Below are 13695 nucleotides of genomic sequence, written 5' to 3' on the forward strand. Positions count from 1 at the left end.
ATAATATATTGTAATAAAATGAATTGAACTGCAATACTGAATATTATTTAAAAAATTTTTTTTATTTTAATAAAAACGTTTACGGAATGTAAATATTTCTAAAATTAAACAGAAATTCTTAGTTAGTAATCATTTTTCATATGTCCGTTTCCATATCTGATTTAGAATACGAAAATGGTAAATATAGCATTTTACGGAAACTGATATCAATTTGAGTTGTTAACAAAACGCAAATTTATTCAAGTTAATGATATTAGGCAATAATCTTAAATATAAACTTGTGATACTTGAAAAATTCAATATCTCCTTACTATCATTTATGATGATAAAATGATGCATATTTACTATATCACTTACTTACAATTAGTGATATAATAAGAACTTACTATGATCTTACAAAGAACTATGATTAAACATTTTTCTATTATTATTGAAAATTTCTAATAATATTTCAAGTTATAAATCAAGAATACTTAATTGCTATTTTGTGTTTAAAAGTTATTAAAAGTTAATAAAAAATATACTGGTAAACATTTTATCAAAACTTAATTCTGCGAGGCAAATATAATAATTCTGCAAACAATTCATTATGTCGCCAAAATTCATAATTTTTATTTCAGAAAGAAGAAAGTGTAAAGAAATAATAATTACTAATTAAGATATAAGTATTATTAGTGGATTTTTTTATATACAAACAACATAAAAAAACCGATTACAATAACGGCGTGTAATGTGTTTAAAATATATTTATCATGCGAACATTATTATCAATTAAAATCTTTTATTAAATTAATGTATGTACAAAGCAAAGTATCTTACATAACTATCTAAATAACTTTAATTCTTTTTGTTCTAATAAATACAGTCATAAATTGTTATGTAGAAGTATTAGATGTATACGAGAGTCATTTGAAAAATGACGTTTTGAGCTTCAACATAAAGATGGCATTATTCAAAATCACTCACAAAATGATTCTGGTACTACAATCGTAACATTTCGCATGTTTATCTGCGAAAATTATATTCATTTTGTTCAATTGTTGTTTCAGAGCCATTTCAGAGCCATACCAGTCGATGTCAGTGTTTTCGTTTGATGAAAATCTGTATCCTCTAAGCCTAACTTTGAGCCTATAAGAAACAGGAAAAAGTCATTAGGAATGAGATTTGGTAAATTTGATGGATAGTTAATCAATTCGTACTGCAATTTTTGTGTTATAGCGATCATCGATTTAATTTTTTCCATTTTTACAAAAACATTGTCATCGATTATCGGTATAAATGAAAACAACAACTGTCAAACAACAACTGAGCGTCTATAATGGTTATAATATTCACAATTATCTTGCAAAACATGTACGATTGTAGTATTAGAATGGTTTTAACGAGCAATATCTTCTTGTTGAGGCTCAAAATTTAAAACTTTTTAAACAACCTTCGTAGAAGATATTTATTAACTTATGCACATATCCTAAATTAGATGTTGATATTAATGCAGTATTATGAAATTCAAACAATTGTATTGTAGAATTTCTTTTTTAATAAATTTGATGTGAAATAAGTCAAATTAAACAATTTTATTTTTTATAAAAATTTATTCTGTGATACATAAAAATATAAATTGCTTTATAATCTATTATTTGTGAATTAAGTGGTAAAGAATAAATATTTTATTTCATTTTGCTCTGCAAAAATATAGATTGTAATCAATTTAGAAAGAACTTATTTATAGAATGCATTTATAAAATTATTATTTATAAAATTTTTTGAATATCATCTAAAAAAAAGATAAATACGTTTTTTATTAATAAATGTATTTATCTTTTTTTGATGTATGGTAGAAGTCTACGATTCATATCTCGCGAAATACATCTTACTGACTATATTTATCTTCTGATAAATCTATATTCCGAATATTCTTTACCATTTATAAACAACGCTTTTACATAAGTAAAGTTTTATTCTAACCTTAAAGACGAATGTATCTACCTACATACATTCGTCTTTAAGGTTCCTAAATCTTTAAGACTCCTCTATATCTACTACTGAATTACATAACATATTGAATTACATTATAAGCAAGAAATGTGTCATAAGCGTTAATTTTTCTTGCATACTATTTGTAAATAAAGAGCATTTGGATGAAACAAAATTTTTGAAATAAAATGATAAAATTGCTTGTAAAAATAGGCCGAAACTATCCTTAACTTCCCTGACAGTCAACAAATAATCGTAAAAAGCACGTAAAATGTGTTTACTAACTTTTACTTAATGCGCATGCATAGCATTTTCACTTTATCTTTTTCGATTAATTACAGATTCAGGAGAGATAAGAATAGTTTTGCAAGTATACCATTTTTACAAGTATTTTAAAGTAATCTTATTTTATTGTTATTTTCTTTTATTTAAATTTTTCTTTATTTACAAATGACATGCAAGAAAAATCAATATATCATTTCTCATTTATTATTACATCACGATTCAATATGAAGTGATTACTCAGGAATCTTAAGTTCTTTTCTATTTCATATATTTATAATAATAATGCATATTTATAATAATAATGCATATTTATAATAATGCAAATTACTTCATAATTTTATTGTGTTAATCCGGTCATTTTTGTCTGCAAAATAAATTCTATGTTCGGCAACAGAACCCAACTATACTTTAGTTCTCGAAGCAAAATATGAATTAAATCAGTCAAAGCTCAAGATTAATAAAATTTTCAGTAATATAAACGACTTAACTTTTTTAAAATCTTTTCGCTGCAGTACTTTATTACATTTGTTGCAATGGTTTATTTTTAAAAAATAAAATTATCTAATTCGAAAGCGCAAGTATTTGAAATGAAGAACGTAAATACAATGCCAAACTTTTAAATTAAAATCACTGCTCTATGATCACTTTTATTTTTGCGATAACATAAAACTTTAATACGAGCCATATTAAAATTATATATTTTCAACATCAAAGAGACATATAAATAAATTATTTTTTTTTTATATTAAACGTTCGTAATAAACATAACATTAAATGTAGGAACATTCATGTATATAAAAAAATCTAAAATTACGTCTTTGACGATTTTTATTATAAAGAAATTTTAGAAGGCTTTGTGCTTTCTTTGAAAAATTATGTTTTGACATTAAAAAGTTGTTGCAATATCGCATTATCGAATTTATGTAACTATTCCACACAAAACACAATTGAATTATAAGATGCTAGAGCAATATTCATAAGCTATAAAGAAAGTATCATTAATATTATTAAAGTATATTATTAAAGTATATTAATAATAATTAATAATTCTGTTAATAATTATAATAATTACATTCGTAATAATCCATAAATATTACAATTACAGCTTACAATTCGTTTGTTTTGCATATTCAAATAAATCCAAGGTTTATTTATTTTTTTTTATTTATCACAAATAAACCGGAAAATTGTTTTGTAGATCTGGACGATTTTGTTTTGCATCGCATTGTTTTTCTCCGCGAATACTTCCGCCGCTTCTGGTCATCTTGACATCCCGTTGCGAAGAACTCTATACTAGTACCATGACCGATATTTTCACCGTTTTTCAATATATTTCGTACATTTACACTGTACATGCAGTCGTTTTGAAGCTGTGGCAAATCATAGTGAGATGCCTGAAATTAATCATATGATAGATGAGGTTAAGAATATCGAGACTTATTTCTCATTTTTATTTTCATTGTTATGAATGTTAAAATTATTATTATCAAATTTTTTAAATTTTCTTTTTTTAAATAATGAAATTCGAGATCTGGAAAAAAGAACATCTTAATTATTTCAAATTTTTTAATATTTTAAATTAAAAATTTAATTTAGAATTAGGTGTTTTGATATAATTATTTGAAATAATTTCACGTATTGAAATTGTTTTGTTAAAAACAATTTCAATACGTGAAATTATTTCAAATTAAAACCTGTTTTACACAATTCTAAATTGAACAATATAATAAGCATTGCTAAATTTTTTAAAATATGAATACACATCAAATATACAATAGAGAACACCATCATTTCGATCAAAGTTAGATGTTTCGAATAATACAATATAAATTCTTTATTAAATAAATTGATTTCATATATGATTGTACTCTGATAATTTTTGGATTTTCAACACAATCAGTCTAAAACGCTATTAATCCCCCTAAATTCTCCTTAAATTAAATTTAAAAAACTATAAAGTTATTGCGAAAAATATTACCTCAGTCAGGTTTCGAACCTGGGACTTCTCGACTTTCATCTCAAGACACTCGCCTCAGAAAGTCGAGAAAAATTCCTGGAATCGAAATGATGGCATTCTCTGTCGTATTTGATGTATTCATATGTGCAATCGTTCTAAAGAATATATGTGTTTTTTAAATATGTTATTGTTTCAAAGTCTAAGAATACGTTCCAAGTTATAAAACACATGATACATCATTGTCCTTGTTGTTCATTAAATAATAAAAAAGGATAAAACGATACATCATATGCTTCATGCGTAACTCGAAACTCATCCTAGGAAACTATGAAATAATTGAAACAATAATTAAGATAACAAAAGTAATTAATTAATGCTCTTTTAAAAAAATATATAGAATTCTTATTTTTTATAGAACTGCAATTATAATTCTATTAACAATTACAATATATAAAAAAACAAATACAATATTAGAAATTAAAAATTTTTTAATATTTTCTTTTAAATAACAACTTGTTTATAAGTCATATACTATATTGTTACTATATTTATTTATAAGTTATCTCATCATTTTTTACTATTGTAACTATTGTTGTTATAATTGTACAATTAAATTCGGTACGTAATTTTACATTGAGATGTATTCTATATATTTTTTATTAAATTTACAAGAATCTGTTAATCACAGCAATGATTGTTCTTTGCGAAAACACAACGATAAAGAAATTCGAAATCAGCATACCTGAACCACTTTCCAAGAAGTGGATTTCCGACGATGTTCCGAACCTTTCTTACGTGAACAGGATTCCTCTTGCCAAGTGATATTATACCTGCTAGCGTCGCTGCTTTTTGGCCAAACTAAACGCGCCTTGACTTCTCCACAATGGCAATTCATGCGACGCACATGAAGACCGGCCTGCGTTCGCTCGCATCTGCGAGAACGTCTCTCGACATCGGCTTCAATGAAAGGTCACTGCTTTCGTTGGTTATCCCGATTACACTGGACTTAGAAGGGAGACTGAGGGAAGGACTGATGAGCTATCATTATCGAGGATCGAGTCAATTTGGAACCTTACCATATGCCATATAATCGGTGCTATTGAAGACCTTGGACGCTTTGCGTGAAGTAAGACGCCGACCGCCGTACATGGCTACCGCTTGCACCTGAAGGAAGTACTGGCACTTGAGCTCTAAATTTTTCAATTCATAGCAGGTCTTATCCTGAAAAGCAAGTACAAAAAAACTCGATTACGCTAAAAACATCTAGTTTGGATGAAAAAATTATCGGTAAAATCTCGAGTATTCCGAATTAAGCTAAAAATTGTTATTGATTAATAATAGGTTAATTAATCATAATTAATTATAGATCAACATGAATTTTGATTCAGAAACAGCAATATATGATCCTGAACATTTCGAACATGCTAAAATCAAATTCATAGCCCAAATTATTCCATCACATGAAGTTTTCGAGATATTCTAATTTTAAAATATCAAAAAGGCCTATTTTGAATATTTTTCGATTATCTCGTAAACCTGATATGATAGAGAAATATGGACTATATTCGATTTCAGTATGAAAAAAATCTATGAAACTCACCTATAATTATAAATGGGTCAAAACAATATAAAAAAAATAGATATATTACAAATATTTTACCGCCATTATTCGAATTTAAAGTTACGAACAGAAATGTGACGGTTATGAGCTCTATATTCTTTTTATTCTTAATTTTTTATTTGTTTACTCTTTTTTTTAACTTTTTACAATTTTTGGGGTTTTATTTTTAATCTTTTTTTTAAACTTTTTGTAATATATATATATATTTTTGCGAATTTGGCCTGTTTTTCTCTCTTACAAGAGAAGTGACGATCTTGTATCATTAAATGTATATCATACCTGTGGCAAGACACTGCCAGTTTTAAGACTAACTATGTGCTATGTGACTTGGTGGAGAAATTGAAGAGGATGGTGATAGTAACGGACTTTAGCTAAAAGCGTACTTGCAATTAGAGCTCGGAATATCCGAATATTCGATTACCCGCCCGCCCGTTATCCATTATCCGTGCTTACGATCTCTTTCCGTTTTCGCGGGTACCCACAGAACTGTATATGATGCGAGTACCCGTGAAACCATGTGCGATACGGGTACCCATTTCAATGTTACATGCTATGTCCGCTACATGCTATAAATATCTGCGTGTAATTTTAAAGGTATGTATATTTTATAATCGTTTGTAGTGATTCTCATTTCGTTTATAATTAAAATATTCTGTGGCTAAACTGTTTCGTTTTCACATTATGGATATATGGATATTAAACACATTTCCAAATTTAATTTGCTTTGCAGGGACTGTATGAACTGTACATTTTTAATTCAAACTATTTAACTACAAAACGAAAATTAGTATAAACAATCCTAAAACGCTTTTTAAATTGATAAAATTACACGCAGTATCTGTAGCATATAGCGGGCATCCGCATCGAAACAGGTACCCATATCGCCCACGATTCCGCGAGTACCCGAATTAGCAAGTACTCGCGGAATCGAAAGTCGGGTAACGGATCTGCGAGCGGGTACCCGAATTTTACGTTATTCGACTCCTTTTATGAACTCTACTTATAATACATCTTAATTTTTTTTTTATTTCACTGTGTTAACCCATTTATAACTATAAGTGATTTTCGTAGATTTTTTTCATGCTGAAAATTCGAATTCGTAACCCATTTTTTATTATATGAAGTTTATTATTCTAATTTAAATATGCCTAAAAAGCTTTTAAGATTTGAATATCTCAAAAACCTAATGTGATGAAACAAGTTTAGCTGCGAATTTGATTTTAGCTTGTTAAAAACAATCAGAATTACATATTATCGTTTTTGAATAAAAAAAATTCTTTTCAGAATTACATATTATCATTTTTGAATAAAAAAAATTCTTTTGTAGATCTGTGTTATTATAAATCAGAGGAAAAATTTTGCAGTATTCATTAGCTCAAAATTATATGCAGATAGTGTTTTCCGTTATCTAATAAAATTATCTAGATGGAGAAATGGCTTTATCTTATTTTTATTTAGAGTATCAAAAATATAAATTATTTTTATCTTATCTTAAAGATAAAAGAAATGTTATTTTTTCAAATTAACTTTATAAAATTTCAAATTAAAATTGTAGAAGAGTATTGTAATAAATATCTATATAACTTCTAGTAGTAGGTAATGAGGATGTCTTTCGTGATATAAATAAAAAAACTGGTAAAACTATATATTACCGACGTTCTCACTGATTTCAATACCTTGATATATGTTATCGAAGTCATGATCCTAAATCATCTTCAATGAATTTTAATCATCGCTCGTTAGTCGTATTTAAAATATATTTTATAATTTTCCGCGCGAAGCGATTTTCACCTCTCCCCTGCCAGGGGGCGCAGTTTCCATCGCTCGTTAAAAAGATATTAATAACAAAAATTAAAAAATAGCATAGTAATATATATTGCAGAAAAAACGTTTTTTTTTCTGTTATATAAAACAAAAATGCTTTAAAATATATGTTACGCGAAGCGACTCTCATTCCACTTCCTCCTTATCAAATATTTCACGATATGGAACACGGAAAGAACATTTTGCAAGTTACATAGCTGAATTTTTATTTGGACGACTTTATAATTATTTTGAACGAATGGATGCTTTTTTTTATTTAATATGATGAGTAATATATATTCAGTATCTGAAAATATTATTGAAATAAATAATAATTATTTATCATAATTATTTATTGCATATTTTTATTTAACACAATATATTTTATTTAACACAAACTATAGCAATCAAAGTCTTGAGAATATTCAAAGAATATTAAGGCCTCAGTAGTCTAAAGACTTTAGAACACTCGTATGGAATGCAAGAGGAACTCGATTCCCGAGGTAATATTTTTCGCAATAAGAATTAAGTATTTACAGATTTTAATACGTCACTCAGTATAATTAATATCATTTCGAAAATGCGAAAAAGCATCAAAAAATTGTTAAAATTGCTAGTCAATTTTAATTCGTGATATTAATGTAGTAATTTAATAGAATTAGCGTATTTCAAGACCGAAAAATCATTTTGGCGCGTGTTTCAAAAAGGACTGTGTATATATAAATTCACACAGACTTAGAAGCATTTAAGATTCAGCTAGACTGTTTAAGGCTTTGATTATTATAGTTTGTACAATATTATCACATAATATCGGTCCTATAATATATTATATTGTATATTTTATTTGTTCAAAATAGTGTAAAAAGAACATGCATGGGATAGGAGTTCCATCCTTCCCTCTGTACTCTTATCCCGATTTAATCCATCTCTTATCTAATTTCTCCAAACAGACACTATTCTTTTGTAAGCAATAACGCAACGTTATTTCTTAAACTATTTTTTGTTAATAACTTTTGAATGAATAACGACTACGGAAAATCGTGCGCCCCTCGATAAAGGGAAGATGGGGCGAGAGTAGCTTTGCATGGAAAGTCATGGAGGAGAAAGTGGTATTATGGCCAGTTACATATATACAGTACATTTTGCACAATAATCTGATTAATAATCAATATTTAAGTTTAAAACTTGATAATTACATTCGTTAAAATGTTGTTAAATCGATTCTGGACTCGAAGTTATGAAATATTCATTATTTAGGACACTATTAATAAAAATGTGGCAACATTGCATAACGAAGAAAAACAAGGGTGATAATGTGGCCATAAAAATTATTTTACAAAATTAGTTTTGTTTAGAAAACAATATTTGACCACAAAATTAACAAAAAAGTAAAACATTCACATAATTTCAATATAAGATGCTCACTAAAAATTTCAATACTAAAAATAGTACATGTAATATAAACTATAGATAAACAATAGAACTGCAATCGATTATCAAATAATTACTTTGAAAACCTCAAAAAAAAGATCATAAGTAATGAATAAAGGGTTACATTAACAAAATGTCATGCTATTATTTAAATCTGCATAACTCAAAATATATACAGTCAAATAAAATGTTAAATAGCAACAATACACTCAAAAATATATATATTTAATAATACGCTCAAGTTTAAAAAAAATGAGGAAATAAATGTAATTAAATGTATTTCAGAAATTTTTAAAATGTATTTCAGAAATGTATTTTGAAATACTTGAAAGTAAAAATTATAATAAGTATTGGCTATTGAATATATTAGCGTATGTATATTAGCGTTATAGTATAACGGCGAACTACTGAACAAATGATTCCATAAGTAATCATTAGAATTTGTTATGTAATAGCGGATATATTAAGGGAGGCCACATATATACACTGGCAATAATATCATTTCTCCTCTATATTTTGAAGCAGAACATTTTTGTTTTATATAGCAGAAAAAAAAATTATTTTTTAAACTTTTGTTATTAATAACTTTTTAACGAATAACGAGCGACAGTTAAAATCATTGGAGGTGATTCATGACCTTGACAACATATGTCAAGATCATTGAAATCGGTGTGATCGTCGATAATATGCAGTTTTACTAAAACTGGGATTAGTATAGTATCAGTTATAATTCAAAGCAACATTTAAATATTTTCATACTTAGAAGATAAATTTAAGGAATTAGATATTCTTAATTTGTATCCACATGTCAAATAAATTTTTTTTTAATATAACATATCATTGCCATCATCAGCGCCAGTAGAGTGCTTTTTTAGTTGTGGACAACAAATATTAATTCCGCGTAGAAACCGTTTCAGATGAAATGTTCAAAAAAACTTTTATTCTTAAAAAATAAAGATTAATGAAAATATTAATACATTCTTTATATTCTAAATCATTTTAATAGTGACTTAATAACAAAATTATCTTAAAAATTGTCAAGATAAAAATTTTTCAAATTTCATCTTTTCTAGATTCTTATCTAGATCTTATCTTATCTAGATTAGTAAAGTTAATCATCTTCATCTTATCTAAAATACATTTTTGTGTAATTTATCTTATATATATTTAAATAATTTTTAATTATCTAAGCACAATAATACAGAATATATTCGTTGCAAAATTTTTGACATCTGACATGAAAGCTTGAAGTTTTTCTTAAAAGTTTTTAAAAAAATGTTCCTACAACTTTTTGTTATCAAGTTATATGCGGATTAAATAAAAGAGCATTCTGATTTTGATTGCTTATAGTAACTTTGTCAAAAATCATCGTATATAATTAATAAAACAGATTCTTAAAGCTAAAACTTTGCTCTATCGAATGGTATCATGGGATAATTTTTTAAATATAAAATATATAAATTATAGAAATCAAAGCTTTAAACGGTCTAACTGGAGTTTAAATACTTGTATAATTCTTGTGTGAATTTATATACTATGTATGTATGTAGTTCTTAAAAATTCGTGCCAAAATGATTTTTCGATGCTTATTCGCATCTTTATTTACGTCACCTAAAGAGATGTTGTTCCTTCATATGCCAATTATTGCGAAGAATATTATTAAGTAATTTAAAGACTCTTCGATAATTTAAAGGCTTAGGAATACAAGAGATCCGGATTCAACTCCCAGCCGAGGTAATACTCTTTTCGCAATAAGAATTAATTATTTATAAATTTTAATATGTCATTCAACATTATTAAGATTGTTTCGAAGATGCGAATAAGTATCAAAAATTTGTTAAATTGCTAGTCAATTTAACTCGGTAGTTTGATATTGATATTACTGCGATAGTTTAGTAGAGTTAACGTTTCAAAACTGAAAAATCATTTCGACGCGCGTTTCTTAAGGCTTTGATTTCTATAGTTTGTATTATCACGTATACGATCCTATAATATTATGTTATTGTATAAAATGTTATTGTATGAAGTATATACAAATTTGAATTAAAAACGTGATATTACTATCCTTATATATTAGGTGTACAACTTTGCTTCCGCCGTTTTCTTATAGATGGCTTTAGCGGTAAGTGGTGGTCGAAATAAATAGATCATAGACGTCATACAATAAACTTGGGCATCTGTCAACATAACCCCATAGAAATATTAGTCGATTTGTGTCTGCATCATAAAGTTATTCTCGATTGAAAATGTCAGTTTACGAGCCAAATTCTCGTCATTTGTGGGAGGTTTTAATTTTTTGCTTCAATATGAAGAAATCTGCGGCTGAGACTCATTGAATGCTCTCAAATACTTGTGGTGAGGCCACTATTAGTGAAAGAACGTGTCGTGAGTAGTTTCAATGCTTCAAGAACGGTGATTTTGACGTCCAAGGTCATGCTCTGTATTTGGTGAGACCAGCTCGGTGTAGTATTATGAACTGTTAAAACCGACTGAAACAATCACAGGCGATCGGTATCGAACGCAATTGATGCGTTTGAGCCGAGCATTGAAAGACAAACAGCCGCAATACAACGAGAGACACGATAAAGTGATTTTGCAGCATGACAATGCTCGACCCCATGTTATGAAAGTGGTCAAGACATACTTGGAAACGTTGAAATGGGAAGTCGTACCCCACTCGCCGTATTCTCCAGACATTGCTCCCTCTGACTATCACTTATTTCGATCAATGGCACACGGCCTGGCTGACCAGCACTTCCGGTCTTATGAAGAAGTAAAAAATTGGATCGATTCGTGGATAGCCTCAAAAGATGACCAGTTTTTTCGACGCGGGATTCGTACGCTAACCGAAAGATGGGAGAAAGTAGTGGCCAGCGATGAACAATACTTTGAATCATAAATGTATAACTAGTTTTTTACAATAAAGCCTCGAATTTCGGAAAAAAACGGCGGAAGCAAAATTGTACACCTAATACAATCATTGCGCAGTGATTAAAAGAAAAATAACGTAATATTTTTAACTCAAATTTATATATATTCTATTTTTTTTTATTGGCAATTATATCACTTGACCAATGTTTCAGTTTAAAAATTTGTTTTTTCTATTATGATGATATTTAATGAAGTTATGAGCAATCAGAGTCAGAATACTCCTTTTTACTTAATCCGCGAGTAACTTAGGAACAAAAAATCATAAGAACATTTTTAAAACATGATTTTGAAGGGAAAGCCTCAAGCTTTACGATAGTCGAAATTTGCTCAAATTTTTTGGGCACGCTACAGAGTGCAAAGAAAATTGTTTATTTTTTTCAGCTCGTTTATTATTTTCTATATATAAAAATTACAAAACTCATATAAATTTAAAAAATATAGTAACCATTTGAAAGTAAAAATTTCAAGCTTTAAATTCCTTTTTTTAAATTTAAATTTTGACAATTTTTAACGAAAATATTGTGTATACAATTTTGAGCTAAAAAATACCGCAAAACTTAGCTTCTGAATTTAAAGCATTTAAATTTAATATTAATATGTAATATGTAAATATAAAAAAATTGATCGATTTAAAGTGAATCTCGATTTATATATAGATATATCTCAATTTTATTTTTTTCTAATTCTAAGCACATATCGAGATGATACCTCTTTTAAAATTACGTTACTATTTAAGATGAAATTAATTTTTTTTATATCTTATGCGAATAAAAATTAAATTTTAAGAAATCTGCCAACCATAATGAAGAAAACTTACTTTAAGAATTGTCTTATGATAGACGAGAATAGAATCATTTGTTGGTCCATGGATAAATCTGCTCCAAAATACTTTGTAAAACGATATCGGCACGTCCGACGCCGGTTTAATCCATCGTAAATTAATACGCAGTTTTTCACCAATGAGCCGAGCGTTAGACAAAGTCAAATTCTGAGGTTCTTTCGGATTCCGTGGTTCTGCAATCGAGGAGGCGCCATAAGATCATTGCTTCTTCACAGTGCAATGCTAATTATATAACAAAACTACACGTTTCGCGTACGTTTTCTCTGCAGTGAATATAATGAAGAAAATAATTTTCACTGTAGTAAACGATTGTTGCAATTCGATGATAAATATATTTTTATATTTTTTCTATGTATATATGATATGTAGAAATTTTTTTGAATTAACACGCGACATTTTGATCAATTTTTTAATAATATGTAAAATATTTTTTTATGAAATTGTACAATATATATATAATATTTATATTTAATTTTTATATTTTTATATTTAATATTTAATATTTTAATTCGTAAATATTTTAAATTAATAAAACATGAGAAAAATTATCCTATCTTTTACTGTTTCGCATTTAATAAAAATGTATCTATTTTAACTATCAATATAAAATATCTTCCTTCCATCTTTAAATTAATCGTATAGATATATTTCTATACTTTTCAAAATATGCGTATATTGTTAAATTCATAACATCAAATTATACAATTAAAATTTATTTTTAATATCGCCACTGATCAATACATCGTGTGTTAATTTAATTAAAATAATAGAATTAAACAATTTATCTTAGGAAATATATTAAATTTAATTCTCAAATTGAATTTATTATTTAATGCATATCGAGGAATAAAC

At 27.2% G+C, this 13695-nt stretch overlaps 1 protein-coding gene across 1 annotated transcript in view; it reads right to left on the reverse strand.

Moving 5' to 3' along the window:
* Nucleotides 1–1045: 1045 nt before the first annotated feature.
* Nucleotides 1046–13695, reverse strand: part of LOC108692184 (anosmin-1) — a 47665-nt gene continuing 35015 nt past the window's right edge. Inside the window, exons 6-10 of the mRNA XM_018200349.1 lie at nt 12820–13016; nt 5293–5437; nt 4959–5173; nt 3440–3653; nt 1046–1128 (exon numbers count right to left, since the gene is read on the reverse strand). Coding sequence (XP_018055838.1) covers nt 1046–1128; nt 3440–3653; nt 4959–5173; nt 5293–5437; nt 12820–13016 — 854 coding nt within the window. The remainder of the gene's footprint in view (nt 1129–3439; nt 3654–4958; nt 5174–5292; nt 5438–12819; nt 13017–13695) is intronic.

Source organism: Atta colombica, unplaced genomic scaffold (assembly GCF_001594045.1).
Source record: "Atta colombica isolate Treedump-2 unplaced genomic scaffold, Acol1.0 scaffold65, whole genome shotgun sequence".
Classification (NCBI taxonomy): Eukaryota; Metazoa; Arthropoda; class Insecta; order Hymenoptera; family Formicidae; genus Atta; species Atta colombica.